This window comes from Prinia subflava, chromosome Z (genome assembly GCF_021018805.1).
Source record: "Prinia subflava isolate CZ2003 ecotype Zambia chromosome Z, Cam_Psub_1.2, whole genome shotgun sequence".
NCBI classification, from domain to species: Eukaryota; Metazoa; Chordata; class Aves; order Passeriformes; family Cisticolidae; genus Prinia; species Prinia subflava.
In genome coordinates this window covers 5,376,494-5,398,536 of record NC_086283.1, presented here as the reverse complement: position 1 = coordinate 5,398,536, position 22,043 = coordinate 5,376,494, and the positions used below count along the sequence as shown (strand labels likewise).

General features: G+C 38.6%; 1 protein-coding gene across 2 annotated transcripts in view; it reads left to right on the top strand.

Moving 5' to 3' along the window:
* Window positions 1-3,690: 3,690 nt before the first annotated feature.
* CENPC (centromere protein C) overlaps window positions 3,691-22,043 on the top strand; it is a 29,826-nt gene continuing 11,473 nt past the window's right edge. Inside the window, exons 1-16 of one of the 2 annotated variants that reach the window (XM_063423332.1) lie at window positions 3,691-3,794; window positions 5,206-5,252; window positions 6,401-6,462; window positions 6,792-6,877; window positions 7,917-8,007; window positions 8,111-8,330; window positions 9,189-9,392; window positions 9,556-9,935; window positions 10,660-11,506; window positions 12,054-12,092; window positions 13,295-13,368; window positions 14,473-14,541; window positions 17,571-17,675; window positions 18,462-18,560; window positions 21,121-21,219; window positions 21,500-21,654. In XM_063423332.1, the coding sequence (XP_063279402.1) occupies window positions 3,780-3,794; window positions 5,206-5,252; window positions 6,401-6,462; window positions 6,792-6,877; window positions 7,917-8,007; window positions 8,111-8,330; window positions 9,189-9,392; window positions 9,556-9,935; window positions 10,660-11,506; window positions 12,054-12,092; window positions 13,295-13,368; window positions 14,473-14,541; window positions 17,571-17,675; window positions 18,462-18,560; window positions 21,121-21,219; window positions 21,500-21,654 (2,592 nt within the window). In that variant the 5' untranslated portion in view covers window positions 3,691-3,779. The remainder of the gene's footprint in view (window positions 3,795-5,205; window positions 5,253-6,400; window positions 6,463-6,791; window positions 6,878-7,916; window positions 8,008-8,110; window positions 8,331-9,188; window positions 9,393-9,555; window positions 9,936-10,659; window positions 11,507-12,053; window positions 12,093-13,294; window positions 13,369-14,472; window positions 14,542-17,570; window positions 17,676-18,461; window positions 18,561-21,120; window positions 21,220-21,499; window positions 21,655-22,043) is intronic. The other variant, XM_063423333.1, reaches the window with a different exon arrangement.

Sequence of the window (22,043 nt, the reverse complement as noted above, 5' to 3'; positions counted from 1 at the left end):
CTAAGAAATGGTCCCCATGTGCAAATTAGATGATTTGCATTTGCTTAGGGAAGACTGCAAAAAATAGGAAAAGCACCATTTTATGATACTCCTGGTGTTCTAAGAACATCTCAAATTCATTTCATATGTTACTTCACTCTTAAACAAGAATTCCATTCTTGCCATCTACACATGAGATTTAATCCCTCTGAAAGGCTTAAACTCCCATTTGTGTGGCTGGTTAGTGGTGCCGTGGTCAGCACAGCTATCTTGTGTCAGTCTCAGCATGGAAACATAGGGAGGGGGTGTAAATTGTCAAAACTCCCCTGAAGTCCAGAGAGCTGGAATTGTTGATTATCTGCACTAAGACTGTTCTTTGTGGAATACTACAGTATGGGAAAAGGGAAAACCTATCGGGGATCCGAATTAGCACTTTCAACAATAAAACCTGGTCTTCAACAAAGAGAAAATGTGGTTGAGCCTTTCTGCCCTCACCAAATTAAAATCACTGTAGCACTTGATGATGTTAAAGGGAGGAAAAGACAAATACCTCTTGCATGGTATTTGGTCATATGCATGGATGGTCATAGCAAATTGTTACCTCAGCTGCTTCTTTTGGTACCATTTCCCTATAGTAACTTGTTGTGCTGTACACCTGTCCTCAGAACTAGTCTGAACTGCAGTGAACAGTGAGGTTTTTACCCTCATTGGTCAGTTATTGGGATATCTAATTATAACATTTCTGCTTAATTGGAAATCATTATGGACTAGTTTTGCTGCTGTGGTAAGGCAGAGGTGTGTTATTGTTGTCATTTAACTCATTTAAACACTGGATCCTTGAGGTAGTACTTCTTTTCTTCTTGCCATCATAGTAGAGCAAGGCAAGATTAGAATAAAAACTTACAAACTGAAATACCGTCTCATGTGTTTCAGCTTTAGAGATTGTTATTGAACATTATGTCCTGCAGCTCTTGCAAAAGCTACTAACAACTTAGCTGTTTATCCTCAATCATAATTTATTAAGCTTTAGGGATGTCTCCACATTTAATTTAGTGATGTCACTAATTAGTGCTAAGGTCACTAATCACTTAAAGGTTTAGCTCCAGTTAAAAACACTGTCATCTCTCACAGCTGGAGGCTGCGAAACAAATGAAAAACTTTGAGTAAGTACACTGTTACGTTTGTGTGGTGTTAACATCATGCTTATACTTTTGAAATAAGCAGCATTTTAAAATAGTAAAGTCTCTGAACCATTCTAGAATGCCATATGACTGTTCTCAGGGTTTAAAGTAAACTCAAATAAAATTCATGCAATGGCTTTTACTAACCTCAACATGTACACCTTTGAGAGCCTTGTAAAAAGACCAGGTCAAGGCTGGCAGGGATCACAGCCAGAATTTACAGATATGGCTGTATCTTTATGCTGCTCTTACTGTGTGTGTCTGCTGGACAGATGGATGCTTTGTGGATGGGTTCTGCTCAGTTAAAAAGTTGGTTATGGAAAAACTAAAAATTCACAATGGCTCTAGATATTTATTAGCACACCTTTAACATTTTTGGATATAAATGAATCTAGATGAAATCTCACAACTAGTAACTTTGAGAGGACTTTCTGTAGAAGAACTTGGCATGTCAAGTGGCTTGTTAAAACTGTTCTTTGTGCTTTAAACCTTTTTGCATTGCTGATACGGAGAGTGAAGGTGCTTATATGGAAGATTGTGGATTGCAGTGATTCAGTGTGAATTTGTGTTAGATAGAGCCTGTTTCTCAATCTGTCCCTGATTTTTATCCAAAGTCTCTGCAGGTGTTCAGCATGATCACACTGAAAAGGCTGTGTCAGACTGGGCAAGTGAATTTTGGGGTGCTGATCTTCCAGATGTCCAATGTTGTCACAGTGCTACAGCGCTAACATGCTAGAGGCTTGTAGCATTATCTGGAATCTGAGAGAGAACTGCATTTTCTCTTTCTCTTTTCTTTTTTTTTTTTTTTTTTTTTTGTTCATTGCAGTGAAAGCTTGAGTTTGTCTAGGTCTGTTTGATGCACAATTCCTGTGGAGCAGCTAAAGCTTGCTGTCTTCCTGCAACAATGAAGAACTGTCGTTCCATTAGAGCACTTCAAATAGCTTTCTTTCAAAATGTTATTCTTTGAGAGAGCAGTTGATTTGCAGCAATGAAATTTTGTATCAGCAATGAAGACCCTTCTCACTCAAATGCTTTCTTGAAGGGTTTCTCATATTTGCACCAGCTTTCTATCACTCTTAATAGATGCAGTTAATTAATTTGTGCATGCAAAGCATTAAGCAGCCAGATCAACTCTTCTCTGGTTAGTCAACATGTTTCTTTAACGTTAGGAGTAGTTAGGATTCTGTGTGAGAATCTCAATACTATTAACAAGACTGCTTTGATAGATCAGATGGATTTAAGCTTTTATTATCTATACCACAAGTAAAAAGTAGATGTTTCCATATTATTTTCCTACTCTTTTCTTATGTATGGTGAAATATGTGACTGCTTATTAAAAAGACAAAGCTATTCAAGAATAGTTGTACATAGGAAGAACAACTCTGGCACCGGCTGGGCTGTCACCTCTTCATGGCTTCTCAGATTGTGAAATAATATGGGTTTGAACTAGGCAGAGAGTTCATACATCTGTCAGACTTGTCATCAAACACAAGTAAAGATTTTAGATAAGTTCATGATCTTAATTTTTGTAATTTTTCCTTATGTCTTTGAAACAATGTGTATGTAGGCCAGTTGTTTTAAGAAAGGAGCTGAATTTCAGCCAAAAGCTGAAATTAACTTGAAAGTTTATCAATCCCTGTGCAGTTACAGAAAGCAAACGGGCAGCACGGTGCAGCAATTTAAACTTTTGTCCAAAGATTGATACATTTGACCATTTTTTGAATATTTATTTTAGTAAAGGTATCGTGTGCGGCTGATGAAGTAGCTGGTGCAGGTGCTTATCCATGGTCCACAAAGCTTATTGAGGCTTGAGCTTAAAGGTGCCATTAAGTTCCAGCATTGCTAACAGCAGAACTGTGTTGCTGAAGTGTATCCTTTTGTATGGCACAGGTGAGAGAGAGGGAAGAAGTGTTGAGTTACCGCTTCTGCCAGCAACATACAAATTTCAGTTTAATAGGGGAAAAGCTGCAACTCTGGTCCCATGCATACTGAGCAGCACCGTCTTCACAAAATGATCTGAACTATTTTCATGGAAAGGAAGTTCTAACTTCTCACTTTGCAATGTACTTTTAAAATATAATGGGCCTTTCCCTTAGTGGTCAGAAAGGAATAAGGAGACCTGATGTTCCGGTCACAAGCATGTGATAAATAGCATCACTTAAAACTGTATTTTTCGGCAGTGTTTTGCTGGCAATGTAAGGTGCTGCGGCCTTAAGTTCTCCAGCAGTTGTTTTCTGCTCGTTGTTGAGTTCTTCAGTAGAATTTTAAAGAAAATTTGAAACGCCCCGTGATGACAAAAGATGTTTTGTAGCGCTTGGAAACCCGAATATTTGAACTGGCATTTCCCACGGGGGAAATAAAACAACGAGAAGCTTTCACCGCCCGTCCCTTCAGACAAAACTGCGCACAAAGGGGAAGGGCGCAGCCGCTGCTTCTGCGCAGGCGCGATAGCCGCGCGCGCCTAAATCAGCGTCCCTGCGTGGCGCGCGGCGGCCGCTGACCAATGGGACGGGGCCAGGGAGGCGTGGCCGGGGCGCTGCCGCCCTCCGGCCGTGCGCGCGCGCCCACCGGGAAAGGCGCGCGAGGTTTGAAGGCGGCGCGCGCCGGCCCTGGTCCGGGATGGCGCAGGACTTGGTGAGAGCGCGGGAGCGGCCGGTCTGTGCGTGTCTGCGTGTGTCTGCGTGTGTCTGCGTGTGTCTGCGTGTGTCTGCGTGTGTCTGCGTGTGTCTGCGTGTGTCTGCGTGTGTCTGCGTGTGTCTGCGTGTCTGCGTGTCTGTGTGTGTCTGTCTGTCTGTCTGTCTGTCTGTTTGGTTTGTTGTGGGCGGCGGCCGGGCCCGTCCGTAGCGCGGAGGCGCGGCCCTCTGCGCGCTCCTGAGGGGAGGAACGGGGCCAGTCTTCCACTTCCTTCTGAAGAAAGCGAGGCTGGAATTGGGGTTCCGCGCTCCCTTCCGGGTCCGGGCTGTTGGCACAGACATTTGTGCTTTGAGGGCTGGTCTATCGGGAGCCCCGTTCCCCTCAGCGCACATGTGTCTGTGCCAGATCCCGTCCCCTCAGGCTACCTCTGGAGAGCCGGCTTCCACGGGCAAGCGAGCACATCAAGGGCAGGACACTCGTGCAGGCACGCTAGAATCGTGCTTAAGTTTTAAAATTCTTCCTGTGTAGCGCGACACGAACACAATAATAAATGATTGGTTAAAGCCTCTTTTAGGTCCGTGACAGGAATTTTTAATTTCTTTAATGCACAAGGTCAGTTGCCAGCGCATTATGCTGCGCTCTGCTGCGAGCAGAGGAGAAGGGGGTTTAATTAAAGCTCGAGTGCCGGATTGACTGCGGAGTGTGGTTATGCATAGTTTCTGAAGTGGTGACTTTTGGTCAGGTGTTTTCCCGCGTCACCTGTAACTTCCTTATGCCACTTTAAACCTATGTTGAAAATTCGCGGTGAAATTAATCCATATGGAATTTGGTTATTTTTGATACCATAAGTAAGATCCAAAGGGGCATCACAAAGAAGTGCAAAATACTGTGAGTACTGCAAACTTCAGAAAAACGTGCTGAATTCTCTTGTGTCAGGATTAGATAATCTCCACGCTGAATATACTCTTTAAATTTACACGAATTAGGAAGAGCTTATAGTTGTTTTTCAGCTAAACATTTACATTTTTTCGAGATGCTTTCCTGTCACATTTGTGAAGAACTGCACTCTGCTTTGCTGTTAAATTTTTCTTTCTTGCCCTTTCTTCCCATTTTATCCTCTACAACCTTTGCTGGTTCCCAGATCAGCAGCTTTATTTGATTACACAGAGAATTTGCTGCTTGAATTATTACTGTTCTAGTTGTGGAAAATGAATGGAGTCCTGTCTGCTGTTTGAATGACTTTGGTTATACTTGGGTTTCAAGTGTATGAAGAGGTACTGTGGCAAGAAAAACAATGCTGCAATAACTCCCACTCTCCCACTACTTTAAGACGTCTCAAGAATCCTCAAGATCTTGTTTTTCTGTCAGGTGTCATCGTGCTTACTAAAAATTGATTCTTATTTCTTCACAGAATCATTTAAAAAAAAGCTACAGAGCGAGATTCTGCCATGGAGGAGGGTAATTTGCATTTAAACACCTATTCTGATATTCTGAAAAGCTTACCTTGATTTTTATCTGAGAGCTAGATGTCAAAACTACATGATGTACCTTATTAAACTGATCATATGGTGTTGCTCAAATTTCTTGTATTTCTTAGTAGTAAGAGGAACAAGCTTGGTGGGGGGGATAAGGCTCCAAGGTTTTCCTTTGCTGAGGCAGCAGATTGTGGTGTAGCTGTACCTAAGGTACCCCTAACTGGGCTGGCTGAGTAGGGAAACAGTAGCCTGTGCAAACATGTTGCCTTTCAAGGACTAGAGAAATGAAGCCCATGCAGAGTTCCAGCATATTTGGACCTTGCTGGTAAACATTAGAGATGAGTTTGAGCACTTGCAGTGCTGTGACATTCTTTACATGCATGTTAGGAGTCTGTGAAGATTTTGTTACTGAAATCCATTTTTGGGCATGAGTTTCATGAGCTTGCCACATTTACACAATTAGTTATTTTTAAAGGTATATAATGATTATTATGGGAGTAGTACTCCATGACATTTCTAGTGTTACTTTGGTTTTAATCAATACTGTCTGGCTGATGAATCACTCACTTCCCTTTTTATTTATGCTGGTTTGAAATAATAACCCAACCAGCTGAGCTGTTCACTTGCTTATGGATTGGATACCTCAAGCCAGTCCTTGCTGCTGAAACTTCTGTATAAGCACGGAAACAGCTTGTTTTACAGGGTGACTCTGTGTATGTGGGGATAGATGTGCAGCAGCACATTTCATTTCTAGGTCTGCTGTGACTGCATCATTGTGCAGGCAACGTAGCTCAAGGTCTGATTTATAAAAAAATTATTTATTTCCAGTGAGACCCTAGTCAGCCTAAAGGTCATTTATCACAGGGCTGTTGCAGTAGTTGCATGCTTTCTTTTATGTAGAGAGAATTCTTCATTCTTATTATAATCTGTGGCAGTGAGGCCTTTATTCTTGGAATTCTTAGACAAATTTCTTTGCAGATATCTATGCGTGGAAATGGTAGGTAAAAATATGTTGAAGTATAGGGAAAATAATAACCTAAAATATTAAGAAGTAAAACTTTGCTACTTTAACATGTGGGATAAGAGCATTTGGCATTTTTGATTGAAAATATTTTTCCTTCTTCTTTCTAGAAATAAGATTGACCTACAGCCAGGTCAAAACGTACTGAAACTCATACAGGATTGTTTTGGAAGTAAGTTCTTGTTTGGTATTTTGCTTGATTCACTGATAAAAGAAAAAGGTATTTTCTTCCTTGTTTTATACTTAGTAGTAAGTAGATAGAAATAAAGAATGGGGATAAAATGGATAAAAGTAGTATTTCTCCGGGTGCTTTAAGAACAGACCCTGTTAACAGACCCTTTAAGAACAGACTGTGTCTTAGCTGTTTTATAATCTCTTTCTCAAGCAGCTGATTCCTTTCTTGTTTGGATTTACATTACCTTAATAAGCCACAGAACTTGTTAAAATAAATGAAACCTGGACAATTCCAAGATTCCCATATTTACTGTTTTTTCTTTATAGGTTGCAGCAGTGATCCAATGAACTCTCCAAATTGCTCCACCTTACTTTTGGAAAAAAAGAAGAGGACTTCAGTGCAGAGACAAAGGGTAAGTTCTGTCAGTGTCATAGGGTAGCACTGGGTACAGTTTCATGTGGGTACAAGTTCAATTCTGTAGCATTTAGTTCTGGATGAACACCTTTAAAAAAGAATATAGGCTGTAATTTAATGATCTATAATAGTTGTTGAAAATGTGGCATTTGTTGTGCTCTAATAGTAAATATTCTATAAGTAGAATTATTTAATAGCTTTTTTCTTGGGTTTTTACTTATGAAAGTTTCTTCAGCTTTTTGTCCAGGATAGCTAAATTTCTCATAGTCTCAGACTGAAGCATGCTGCCTTATTGCTGATGGTGGGTATGGCTGTCTTGGACTCCACTGGAGTTGGTTGTGGTCACTTAGCTAGATATATGGACACAGTTCTTAGCTATCAGATGGACAGTTAAATTTAAAGGTGATTCAGGTAGAAAAGCAGATGGTTAACTCCTGATAGTTATCTGTACAATAACTTCATATGTCTGTAACTTTGTTGATGAGTGGAAGCAAGTTGAAGGCCTTGTTAATGTGCTGCCTGAGAGGATGATGCCAATAACCTAGACTGTATATTTAATTTTAATGTTTTGATTTTACTTTTTTCTTTTAAGTAGGATATTCTGTTAATGGCAGGGTTTAGAACAGGGAACCTTATCATGATGTTTGTTTAATTTAGTCTGATGTTAGACTATAATGTCAAATCAACTCTTGCTAAGCCTCAGCCTGGCTTAGTAAAGGGTAATTAAATAGTTTAAATGAATTAATTGTAATGACAATAATAGGTAGTTGACCTCGAGATTAGCAGGATGTCTAGTTAAAGCTGCATATGGATTTTTACTCAGCTTTACCTGTTGTTTGAAATTTACAGTTACTTTTAGAAAGTTTTACACTTTCTACACAGAAAGTGTTTAGGTAAAATAGAACTGTGATTGGAATGAGTATGAATTAAGGGAAGGAGATTATATCATGTTCTGTAGAAATGTATATTCCTGTTAAAATACTGTTGCTTTATCAAATATTTTACTTTGTCTCATCATTTGTTACCAACTATGACAGCCCGAGGCAGGGTCACCCAACTCTGTAAAAAGAGCCTGTAAGTCTGCAGAACCTTCACCTGCATCACCACTAAAAGCAGTCAACAGCAGAGGTTGGTCACACTATTACTGAATTAAGGTTTCCAAAGTAACTATTTCTTGGAATTTTGTAACGTTTTAAGTAAAAGAATGAAACCTGTTCTATATGTATTGCAGGACAGTTGTGTGGATCACACCTGAAGCCTGCAACACACGATTACGTAGCTGCTTCTAAAAACACAGAGTCTCCTGTGTCTAAAAGTGAAAAAGAAAATACATTAAAAGACGTTGAAGCACTGTGCCAGCATCCAGCCGAGCCTTTGGACTCTGAGAATAATCGTGGGTCTGTTGCATCACCTTTTCCTGTGGAGAAAGCCAAAAGTTCTCCTGTAGTTAAGTAAGTAGAGCTGAACATAGTTGTGTGAACATAGAGCTGAACATTTGTGTCCTCCACCTCAAGGTAAATCGAGTTTGGATTGTGAACTCATAAAAAATAATTCCGAGCTTTTTAGGAAGTTTCTTCTGGGTTTAGAAAGGGCAGAATTATTTTTTATTTAATATTCTGGTGATAAGTGGGGTACTCAAGTGAAGGAAGCCTGTCAAAATAGATTTAAACTCTTTTATTTCCAGCAATGTGCACTGAAGTATCGGCTTCTCAGATTGTCTAGACTTCTTAAGTGAATCATATTGACAGTGTTGACTTTAAAAGTTAACGAGGATTTGTTAAAGCAGAAATGAGCAGTCATTGTTCCTCTTGCTCTGAATATACAAATACTTTATACAAAGTAAAATAGCTTCAGTTGTGATTATTATCTCCTTGCTGGAAGATCTGAAGCTGAACTGCAGCACTGGCCAGTGTCTTGGCCACTGTTCTGCTTTTGTAGAGAACTGAATCTCTGGGGTAGATCATAAAGATGGACTGACATTGATCCCATTGATGGAATGAGATTGGAAAGACGGTGCACCTACTGTATAGGACAGCTGATAATTTCTCAAGTGCCTTCTCCTAAAATTAGGAATTTGTCTTTCTGAGCAGTCAGATCAAGAGTCACATGCTGACTCCATGTTGCCTGTGGACTCTTGCTACTATGCTGGAAAGTACTACTGCTAACCTATGTTGCAGCAAGTTTCCAAAGGGAAGTTCATTCATAGAAAGGGAGATGCTGTCAGCAGGAGCATCTGTTCATCCTCACAATACTTTATTGTGAACTCAGGATTTATAGCAACATGTTTGAATGCTGTTTCTGATTCATAGATTACGATTTGATAGCTGGAATACACCAGCTGCAGCAAAGAGTGGTGGAGAAGTTGAAAATTTGAAAGGACCTCAGCCTGGGAGAGATGAACAGATTGTTCCTGTGCAAGGAACAGAACATGTCACTGCATCATCTGCCCGGACAGTGAAGACTTTCTCTTCAGCTATCTTAGCAGCTGTAGCACCAAGAACATTTGGACAGAGGTTTGTTTGGAGGCTTAATATGGAACATACAATGAATGAACTTTATAATAATTCTTCCAAGGAATGTTCTGTGCTGTGTCAGATGTTGGGAGATTTGGAAGACTGAAAGTCAATTTCTCCCAACCCTGAATGATATGAATGTTTTCTTCTCTCCATTCCCTAGATATTCAACCTCCATATCACCACCATCACCTTGTCCTGTGAAACATCAAGATATAAAAATAGAAAATGAATGTGAATTTTTAATTGATGAATCAGGTGATGCGTCTTCTACTTCTTGGATTTCGATACCCACTAAGAACAAAAAATCAAAAAAAGATGGCTCTGCAGCTCTCATTTCTAAACCTCAGCCCTCTGAAAAGAAGAAGACACAGAATAAGAAAGTCAAGAACAGAAAAGTACAGGTTAAAGCACTTTCTAAACAGAAACTGGATCATTTGGATGTTGGAGCTTTTGACTTCAAAGAAACATCAGAGTCAGATTCAATCCGTAATAGTGAAGAAAACGTCCTTACATCTCAAAGCCAAAAGAGTACTCATATGGGTAAGTTATTTAACAGCTCTTCAGACTTTTACTTCCAGGTCACATTACTGGATTTTTTTCTGGTGGTTTATAAGGAAATTATTATAAAGCAGATGATAGACATCAGTGGATTCCCTTTTGGTGTTTCAGTTGCACAGTTAGATTTGGGTGAGACAGAGAGGCAGTGAGACTGTCTTCACTTTTTTTACCACACTCTTTCCTGTTAGGATATTAAAAATTAAATCAGCAATATTAGCTTTTCTTATGAAGAGTCATAGAAGGTAGGTACTCAACAAGCTTTTGTTCCTCTCGCCATAGAAAGGTGGTTATGTGCTTTGAACAGAAAGGGAATTGAGTTTTAGGAATGATTTATGAAGGATTTTGTAGCACAAAACACTGAAAACTGGAAAGCAGACTGAATGTAACATTTCTGCCACTCTTTTTTTATTAGGAAATAGTGGAAATACACCAAAAAGTTTTTTATAGACTATAGTTTAGTAAAAACCTTCTTTTAGCCAGTAGTGATAAAACCAGTTTTGTGATACCTTATTTTTTCTTCCCCATTTTGATTCTTTGAGGTTTTTTTGTGGGGTTTTTTGTTTGTTTGTTTTGTTTTTGTGGGGTTTTTTGTTTTGGTGTGTGTGGGGTTTTTTTGTTGTTTTTTTTTTTTTTCATTCAGATGTCACCACATATCTTCAGATTTAGTGGGAAAAGGTATTAATGTCCAAATATTTTGTGTCTTCAGGGAAGACTGAAGAGGATGCACTTAGACAAGGCTCTCCAAAACAGAAAAAGAACACATTCTGGAAACCAGAAGCTGAAGAACTGATGTCGTGGTCTGGATTGGAAACAAAACCATCTGATGAAGAGCAGTGTAAAACAAAGATGCTGCCAAGTGAGGATTTGCCTATACTCTCATCTGGGCATCAGGAAGAGCAGACTGTGTCACTAAGGAAGTCTCTCAAGTCTTCCGAGAATCTGCAGTTGACTTCTAAAGCTTCTCAGTATTCAGTTAAGAAGAAACAAACTGCTAAGCAGAAACTTCGAAAAGTCAAAGCAGCTATGAGAGGGACACTAAATCCAAGGAAGAAGTGTAAAAATTTTGTCCAGAAAAGTAGTAATAAAAAGCTTCAGTTACAAAGAGAGGAGAGTTCTGACAGTGAACCTGGTGAAGAAGAGCTTGAAAGAGAGCCTATGGAATTGAATGAAGTGTGCACCACACCCTTGCATCAGGAGTTAGAGACTCCTGTGATTAAGAAGTTGACTAAGTCTGAAAAGTGTAGAAATGTATTGCACACATCAGAGTCACCTGGTGGTGCAAATAACAGAACTCCTCTAAAAGCACTCCAGCATCCCATGGGGAGTGTGAAGAATCCTGAAAAGAAATGGTTGTCTGCCAAGTCTTCAGGGAAGACACCCAAAAAGATTCCACGTAGAACCAACAAAGCTCTCTGCTCAAGCCCTGAAGACACTGAGTCTGAAACAAATTCTGACAGCTCTTCTGTACAAGACGTGGCAAGGAAAAAACAGAAGTTATCAGATGTGAAAACAAAAAGTAATAAAAGAAAATATGACAGCCAGCATGGATCACTGTAAGCTTTCTAAGTGATTCCTTACAAATGTGGTGCAAAACTTGGTAGATAATGAAGCACATCTTGTCAACTTTTTAAGCTGTGATGACCCAGTTAAAGTATGTGATAGTTTGAGGCTGGTTGAATAGTTAATAGAGAGCCAAGCAGTTTAATCAACATTCTTTTCTCAAAGCTGGGTGCCATATTTAGTGTCTCCTACATGAGGAAACTTGTTCTAGTTAAAGTGATCTTGTGAGACTTGCATAGTAGATCCAGTTTGACAGAACCCCACCATTCACAAAATAACCAGTCAAGTTTGTTCCTTTTTAAGAATAAATTTGGAAAATAGAGCATTTAATTCTTCAGCTATATTTATTTTTGTGAATGTAAAGACTAAGTTCAAGTGGTCTAAAACCTGGTTTATAATCATTAGACTTTGCATTGCTTTTTAATTTTTTTAATGTCTTTATTATAGTTTTGTTCAGGACATAAAATTATTGACCTACAGGTTACTTTGATTAAGTTTGCTTAATACCAAATGTAATAAGAATAGTTTTTTCTTTTCTAGGGATTCCCTTGTAGCTGAGAAGGTTGGGAGTTGTGAAAGGTAATTTCCTGAGTTGTATGAAAAACGTTAATTTAATCCTACTTCTCCCCCACTGAGACCCCCTGAGACTGGGCAGCTGGTACAGCTGCTGTGTTCTGTGCCCTGCTGGTGAAACACAGAGTAGAACAGTGTTGTGATTCTGCTTGAGGGCTTTAAATACTGTGCTAGTACAAATAATAAAGTCATACAGATTTTCTTCCTGTTGTGAATAAAGGGTCACAATAAGCTTCGTGCCTTTGGAGATTTCTTTCCTTTGAGGGTTGCTTCCATGTTAGTGTGTAATTTTTGAACAGAAAGACCAGTGCTCCTACAACTGATGACAGCAGCACTAATAAAATTGATGTCAAGTAGGGTATAGAACTCTATCTACAATCCAAAGTCTTTGTACATAGGCGTGTATCTTAATGAGAACTTAATAACAAAGCAAACAGGAGTGGCAGTCTGTGAATTTATTAAATTCTTATGCAGTCATTCTACTGAAGATGTTGAGGGCTTTAATTCTAAGGGAACCTTCTGCAGGCTGACTTAGAAAAATTTGTATTGTAGGTTTGCTAACCTAGGTGATTGAAATACATCTTTTGGAGTTGAGGTGGATAACACCTGAATTTCACAGGCACAGCAAAAGCAGTAAAGCACAGCCTCATATGGGGGAAGAAGGAAGGTCAAGGGTACAGATTCTAAGGCTGTAGAAGTTCTGTTACAAGTGGCTTGATTGCTATTGAGAATCTCTGTTGGAGGTATATGTGTAAATTGTTGTCATTTTGTGGGGGAGATTTCATGACAGACTACATATTAAAAGCTATTTTACTGTCCTTCCTTAGAGTATGCAAAACAACTGTTAAAAGCACTTCTATAATTATGGTATATGGAAAATTATAAGATAATGCTACAGAGGCAAGGAGAAGGTCTGTTCTGGAATGGAGGAAAAAGCAAAAGTTTAGGAAACTTCTTTAGAGGGGAGATGTCAACACTAATTGTTTGCCTGATGACTGAGTAGAGGAGTAATTCATTAACGTCTGACCTGTAATTTCTAAGGAGTAGTCATTTACTTCAGTGTCTAATTGGTATAGACTTGTTTAAAAGCAAAGTAAAATCCAGCCCACTTGATCTGGAAAAAATTTAAATTTGCTGTTCTTGGTAGTGCTGTAATGTTCCTTTGACGCTTAACATGTTCAAGCAGGTATATTTTTTTTCCTTTGCAGTGGGCCTGTTCTAGCAGATTGTGATAAATTTTCTTCTGCCACTAAGTGTTCTGAACAAGATGATATATCTTCAGGTAATGTTTAAACTTGGTATTTCCTTGCATTTTATGTATAAGCTTCTTAAAAATTGTAATTGACAGTTCAGTAATTTCTGTTGTATTCAGCTTGTCCAGCACAAGAAATGCAGACTTTATTGGCTGTGGTTACATTTCTGGCCAAGTGTGCAGTACAGCATGCCAGCTTTATGCTGTTAGCTTTTGGAGAACACAGCCCTCCATGGTTTGGCATCTTGCCTACCAGGATAAAGTTATTCTTACCAAAATACTTTGAACAAAATTTTCAGGCTCAGTTTGCACCAGTTTGTTGTGTTGCCATGTGATGGTTCTGTATGCAGTCACTTCAGGCAAACCTGAGCCAAATTACAGCATTGAGAGAACCATGGCTTGTTCACCAAAGAATACTTTGGTTTAGTGGATTTTGGGAAGGGTTGTTTATTTGCTTTGTTTGGTTTTTTTGTGTTAGTGGGGTTGTTTGTTTGTTTGCTTTGTTGTGTTAGGGTGTTTTTTGTTAGTTGTTTGGTTTGGTTGTGTGTTTGGGGGTTTTGTGTGGGAAGGGTTATTACTATTTGGTTGGTTTCAGTGGTAAATTTTACTGCACAAGTTCCACATGTTGTTGTAATGAACGTGAGCCCTGGAGATATGAAGTCTTTTCATTAGTGTTTCAGAGCCAGACATGAATGTTATTAGTCCATGCAACACTTTCTTCAGATATCTATTTTTGTGTATGTTTTGGTAAAAAATTTGTTCTAAAATTATGTTTGAGTGATACAAATGATACAAATGATACAAGGTCATTTGAATGACCTTGCACTTTGATCAATAAAATTATATAGTTTATAATTTGTTAATGTTCACTTTATCAAGAGGGATAGGTCTGAGGAGTATTTACTTGAATGTATAGTTTTGAAGTAATTTTTAAGTTTACTCTGTTTAAAACTAATTACAGATACTGTTTATCTACATTGAGTTTCATATATGTTTGTAGCAAAAGGTGTTAGTGGAAGCACTATCCTTGGGACTTCTAGTTGTGCTACTTTTGGTTGCTTCTAGTTGGCATATTGAATAAAAGTCAGGAATAATAAATGCCTTTGATGGTGGGGTTTTTGAATGTGTTTTCAGATAATTCTGAAGACTTGAATCCCAAATTAAGGCATCTGTTGTCAGACGAAATGGCAAGGCATAAAATAGGTAAGAGTATTTTAAAATATAATGCAAGTGTGTAAACGCAAATACATTTTCAACTTGATGTAAACATTGCTGAGGGACACGCAGGCAAACACCTAGAAATGGGTTTGTTATTTCTTCAGGTACAGCCCTTCTCTTAATTTTAAAGTTATTTTTTAAAACTTTTGGTGTTTCTTTTTTTATTGCACTGTTCAGCAATTGTCTTTTTAGCTGCCACACTTTTGTTTTTCATGATCCTGTGTTAAGGAAACTTTCAGGTCTGACCATCCAGGAGCCACTCTGGCAGTAACACTCCCACCACCACGGTGTTTAAGTCATGGGACTGATCCCCCTTTACAGTGGGTGGCTCCAGTGCCCTGACAGGTGCCTCGTTTGACTCCCTTCACGACCAGACAAGGTTTCCTTGCTGGCTTGACCCTGGGTTTCCCATAGCAGAATCTCAGACCTCTGGTTCCTTTAAATAATTTTATGGTGTAGCAACAGAATAACAGCTTAAACTGGAACAAAGGACTGTCTGGGCTTTTGTACCCTCACATTCTGTGTTCTTGACAGTCTGAGGTCCTGCTGGCCCTTCCACCTCAGTCCTTGGTTCCTGCTGTGTCCCTGAGTGTCCGGTCACTGGGCTGGGCCATCAGTACCCATGCCTGTTGCTGTGCAAAGGGTCAGCATCAGTTCATAAAAGCTTGCCTGAGGCTCCCACCCAGAGCTCAACAGCTGGCACTGCAGCTCCACACCCAGCTACATGCCCTGAACGTATTCCTAAAAAACTGAATTAGGACAAACACTTAGTGTTCAGTGAGAACAGTAAGAGTTTGAATTGGTTTTATACAGTAAAACTGAGGGTGCAAATAACCTGTCTTCTGTGGTGGTCTGAGTCTGGATAGGATGGAACAATGGGCATGTAGTCAGTTGCAGTCCTGTACTTGTCTGTTTTACATTGTGGATGTTTTTTATTGGCTTCATGGTTATTTTATGCACTACACTTTAGTTGTCTACCTTCAAAAACTGTTTCAGCAACTGTTTTGTATTTAGCATTTTTAACATTTAAATATTTGTGATTAATTTGCTTTGAGATCTGTAAAAGCTTCTCCGTGACTGCGGAGTCGGCAACAAAGTATCTCTATAAGCAAAATAACTGGCAGAGCACGTGGTTTTTTGTGAGGGCCTTGCTTGTAGCTGCTAGGCACAGCTAAAGCAGGCCAGGAGAGACGGAAAACAGGAAAAAAGGGGGGAAAGAGAGGGAAAGGAAAAGAGATGGAAAAGAGAGGGAAAAGAGAGAAGGGCAAAAGAGAGGGAGGTTCTGGATACTGTACAATAAATATCTTTCCAAGTTGAATAGTCTGTGTTAGACCAACCAATCTAATACAAGATAACAACATTCACATACAGCCAATAGAAATGTCCCATTACCTAAGGCAAGCAGAAGGGTATTGTTTAATCAAGGGAGATGGCCCTCAGCTTGGCACACCATTATTCACTATCTGATAGCCGGTACCCCACACCCTAAATCTCAAAGCTTGCTTTTGTTATAAATGCCAATACAGTATTCCAATTAAAATTATGATTTTTGGTTTATTAACAAAACAATCGAATTACAGAATTTCGGCAAAACCACCCACAGTGGAGATACTTGACTATTTTTACCTGGGAAATGTCAAGGGTGAACCGGGACGCAGTACCTGGCCGACTGCCGTCCCCCCTAGGTTCACGAATTGGCCTTGTTTGGGGCTTAGTTTTTATACACTTTATTCCGCCTCTTGCAAAAATTTCCTCATAGCCCCTTTGTGTCCAAGCTAGTTATTCAAATTCATAGTTGTCTCCGGCTTACCTGAAAAGAGTTCCTCCTCTCTTGTGAGGTGTCAATTTTTGGTTTCCCGTGAGGGTATAGATGTCCTAGCTGATGAATGGTAAAAGTCCATCTCCGGAGACGTGGATGATGATGCTCCTCTCCGATGCTGGGATGAGGGTGTTGGCTGACGACAATGATCTGATGATTCTGCCATCCAGGGAGGAGAAGACTGATAGCTTATCTTAATGTGTCTTCTCCTGGTGCTGCAGAGACAGCCTTTTTTCCCGTAAATCCTTTGTCCCTTTTCTGAATGTTAAATTCCAGGGTGGTGCCTGCTTTTTTTGTCTTAACAAATGTTCAAGGCGGACTGAAACTTATATTCTCATATAACACATATATACAGTGATTTTCATAGTTTTAATATGTCATAACCTATAAGAACATGAATTAACATCCCATATTTTTCACACTTTCATTTCTATCTCACTTGTTGATCTCACACTCCCAGAATCTAAACCATCATATTTACAAGGTCTTTCTACTTCATCCTTCCCAACAAAAGATCTTTTGTCTTTGGGGCAAGTAAAAGGGGCTTTTACTCTTTCTTAAAAAAACTAAAATATCATACTGTATTCATATATGGCAGTTTACGCAACTTGAAGTTGAGACTATGTGATTAGTACGTCTAAAGATAAATATCTAAGAAATCATGGAAATGTGTGTAGTTTCTTTTTGCAAAAGTCCTGCTCTTCTGGACCCTGGAAACAGGACTTGTGAATATGGAAGAGAAGGATGTACTTATGCAGTCTCTGTTACCCTCCCCCTTCCCATAACTGAGGCAGTGGCTTTTCATGGTTACTAATGAAATCCCCCAGATTCAGGCAGGGTTCTTAGTCTGTCCAGAGCTTTGTCTTCACAGATGTAGCATGTTTGCTGTCCTTGAGCTTGAGCTCCTAATGTCTGTGTATCAGTGGTTCACTAAGATGGATAGAATGAAATCTAATGTCAGTTCAAGGTGGTGACTGCTTAAGAAAGAGGAGAATGAAATACTGATATATGGAAAAGAAGGCATTTGGCAATACTTGAATCCTTTTTTCTTGTCATGATAACAATGTGATAAAAATATCAGCTGGGAAGTACAGGCCTTCTTGTGGTACAGAACAAGAGGAAGAAATACTTAATATTTTCTGTCTCTGAATTTTGCTTTCATACATAATGTAAATGACTTCATCCTTCAAATCAGTAATGCCTTCCAACACACCTAATGTTCGTCGGACAAAAAGGATACGGCTGAGACCTCTGGAATACTGGAGAGGCAAGCGTGTAAACTATACTATGAAGCCTTCAGGTATTAGTTCCAAAATACTTATTTGCTTCCTTCTGATAGAGCAGAAAAGAGAAATCTGTGAGTTGATCATGTGCTGTGCAAGCTTTGAGATGCTTATTATTGGGTAACTTTTTTAAAAAAGGTTATTTGTGGTCTCCAGTTACTTAGCCATCTCTCCACAGAGTCCTCTTCTGACATTCCTGTGGCAGCTGAAAGTAATACCAGCAGCGCACTCTGAGTACTTTTGCCTTCACTGTTAAAGGAAGAACTGAACAGTTTCCCTGTATTAGTGGGTTTTTAACGTCAGAGATTGTGTATAATACTGGAAAAAGAGACAATCTACTGGGTCATTCATTGGAGCATTTCTTTTTGTGTGAGAATTGTTTTCCAGAGCAGATACTGTAACATTTTATCATCTCAGTGTTAAATACCCTAAGTGAGAAAATAGATCTTGTTCAATTCAACCTAGTTTAGTCCTTACATAATTAGTTCATTCACTTAAAAATAGTATTTTTTTGTGTCCCTAAAAGTGATATTTTGTCTTAAAAATTAATTGCAAGTCATAGCTTTCTGAAATGTCCTTTGACTGAAATTTGATCAAATAATTTTCAAAATGTCTGAAGTTGCATTGTGGTCCAAAGTACTTAATGTTGAAAAGCTTTTTTATTCTAGCTTTCTAAAGTGATCTGAAAAGATCAGCATCGAGGAAGTGTATTCTCAATCGAAATGCTGGTTGGTTGTGCAAGTTTATATTCTTTTAAATTTACTGTGAGTTAGTGGACTTTATTTAACTTCCTTTTGTTTCAGGAGGGCATGTGATTAGTGGACTAGTGCATCCAGAAACAGAATCTCCCAGGAAGAGTAAAAGGAGGAAGGATTCTCCCAAGCAGAAAAGAAATAAAACAAGTAGGAACACAGACTTTTTTCCTTTGGATACTTATAAAAGTCTCTTTAGTCAAATGCTCTACCGTTCTAAGATTTTTCTCCTGTAAACACTCAGTTCTCTCTCTGGGTGAAAATAGTTTTATGACATAATCTATTAATATGATCTGATGAGGGAAAACCAGTTCCTACTGGATCTATAGCAATACTGTACATTCTTCCTGTAAAATTGTTCACTTAGCGTAAGAAAGAAAGAAATGCTGGACATACCCAGAAAGCAGGGGCTGCAGAGACTGAACTGTACTTATTTTGTATTCAGATCATGATGCTAGTTTTCACAGTTAAGGTTTAAAGACTTGTAGCCATTTTGCTGATACCTGTAATAACACATCTGAAAATGCAGCGAAAGGTTTTAGTGGGGCTTCAAGCTGTTGTAGTTTAAATACAAAACCACAACATGGTAGATGAAGAGAGAGCTTTGAGAACAATGCATATTAAAAGTGGGCAATAGATCTACGTTTAAACAAACAGAGACTCTCTGGCCAGTAGATAATAAATATATACGTAGTTCTCAGGAAAGAATCAAAATCCAAAAGCTAAATTATTTTTGCTATGCTCTTTGGCAGATGTTTTAATGCAACAGAGCCTTTCTTTATGGGGACTGTCTAGAGCTTTTATTTGAAGCTGAAACATTTCTCTGTGAAGTTACAGAACTAGTAAAACAAATGCTAACAAACAGATAAAGTGCCATATGGTTCTAACACTAAACTAATCAGAACTGACATAATCATTGGAGAAATAAGGAAGAAAACAGTCACTGTTGGTACCAATTACTGATTTTACATTTGTTTCATGTAAGTTGTATTCCTTAACTCAAAAAAAGAAGTGGTAGGACTAGTGAAGGTTTAGGAAAAGCTCATCAAAAGCCTAGAAGGACTTCTGTAGTGAAGACTTCTCGGCCGTGAAGAGAATACTATGGAGGCCTCTAAAGAAGAGGTCTGAAAACACCTCTGAAATCATGAGCAATGTGGAGAAGGGAAATAGAAGTAAATGATCTTATTGGAGTTTTCTGCTTGTTCTATTAAACACAAGAACTAGAAGGTGTGGAGGGAAGACAGTGAGAGCTGGGTTATTCAGCAAAATAAGGTGGTCATCCTCACTGTGTGCTTCCTGCCCAGAGTATTGTGCATAAAAATATTTATGTATTTTCAAGGGAAGAACCAGATACTTTAACAGGAAACTTAACAGGAGAGTTAATAGCTCTGAATAAAGTGTGTGAGCTCCAGGATAAAGATAGAAAGTATTCCACTGAAATGTCAGTATATTATTATGGCATTTGGAGGAATGGAAGGAATACCTGCTTTAGGCCACTGATGGGAGACAGGACCCTGGTCTACATCAGTATTTGATCTAAGTATAGTTTATATTGTAATATAAATCGTTTGCAGCCCATGAGAACCTGACCTGATAGCGACTGTTCATACTGTATCTTACAAGAACTATTGGTTGCTTCAAGTGCCTTTGAACTGTGTTCCAGAAGTGATTGATTTCCCCTGTGACAGACATTCATCCTCACAGATAGTCTTTCACTCACATCCTTGAGTCTTAGTGATGCATGTATGGGCTGTCAGCCAAGTAAAATTTCTAGCAGAAATTCTTAAATAAAAATTCTGTTTTTATAGAATATAGCTATAGAGTTACACCTGTTGCTGCTTCTTTTTATAGAGACATGGTTATGTTGGAACAAAGCTGTTAAACTTTCTTCCTCCCCCTGATTGTCTTGCCGTAAGAGTATTTAAGCTGCCATGAGTGCCTACAAAGTGCTATAGCTTGCCTTTAGCATGCTTCTTCTGTCTGTGTTTAAAGAAATTTCCTGTGCACTGTAGAGCCAAAATTGTCTGCTTAAGAGAATTCTGCAAGAGAGCTTTGGGATATTTATTCTGCCATGAACATTCTAAAGCATTTCTTTTATGTTTGAAAAGCATAGTGTTTTCATCAGTTCTTAGGGTATTTCTTTCTCTGGAAAAACCCTTTTTATTATAGCAATAGTTCTCAGATTTACAACTTACAGTGAGATTCCTATAATGTTATTTCTTGAGAAAAGGAAAATTGAACGTTTTTATCTTTTCAACGCTTTCTTTTTTAAGTCTCTGGATGCCAATCTACAATAGATTGAGCAAAAACTCTTGTTCTTTACACTTCACCATGTATTTCATATTCTGTCAGCATCTGTTGCTAGAAAAACGCTTCTCTCCAAACGGAGAATTTAGTTTTGAGTAAATACTGCTGTTAATAGCATAGGATAAATAGCTGGCATTTCCCTAAGAAATTCCTTAGGATTTAGAGAGTGTTCATCTCTTACGCACAGAAATTATTTCAAGGAAAAAGACATTTTCAAAGAATTGTTATGGATGGTTTTCTTTGTTTGAAGGAAGAGTATTCAGTCTATTTAGTCACTTATTAAAGGAAGTGTGAGTACTTAATGTGTGACATTAGAATTGTGGAAAAGTGGTTAAATGATTAACTTTTTAAAATCTGTCTTGATTACTTTTCTGGTTTTGTTTTGGTTTCTTTGTATCCTCAGATAGAAAAGAGGTACCTGCAAGTTTGGACAACAGCCTAGCTGATGTGTGTAAGCCAGCCATTGTAGTGGACCCAGTAACAAAAAAGGAAGTGCATCTGGGTGAGTTGAATGGATGTGGCCAAGGGAGTTCCTGAATTATGTAGATTTATGAGGAAAAAAAAATGTTCATGCCACACTGGACATGAAAAGGTGAGATTTTGAAATATTCGTTGCTCTTCTGGACAAAGTTCTGAGGGAAATACAAGAAGTGTCCTGATTTTTCAGCTAAGTATTGAGTCTAGCTTTTGTTATGAAACAATATGTACAATATTACACTGAGCATGTAACAAGAGTAATTATGTGGTAGCATTAATGTTAATCTCCTGGACATTTTTTGTAGATTGTATAAACACTGCAAGCGGTCACTCTTACTTCTTCAAAGATGAAGCAGTAGAAATATACAAAAATTTGAATACATCTCTTTTTGCAACTGGTAGATTAGTTCTGAAACCATATAAAGAAAAAGGGCACCAGTTTGTCCACATGGATACAATAGTAAGTGTGCTTTTTAAAAATTTTTATAAAATAGACTTTGTAGGGGTGGTTGGAAATAGTATATGAAGTTGAGAGGTCCCCCCCACCCCCCAAAACAAACATTAATGAATAGTTTGCTGAAGGTACTTTGCATGCACATTGCCCTGCTTTGCTTTGTATTAAATCCGTATGTCCCTGTGCTCCCACTTTCCGGATCTTGCAGGCAAGATAGAAATATCAGAAAAATAAAACTGGACCCCATCCCCCTTTTGAGTTGTGCATCTTACTTTTCATCAGTATGGGGAAAAAGGATTGTAGCTCTGCTGATTGATTTGGGTTTTTATCTTTGTTATGTGTATGCAAGTGTTTCCTTGGATATCTTTCTTAAACGTTGCTAACCTTAGAACCCT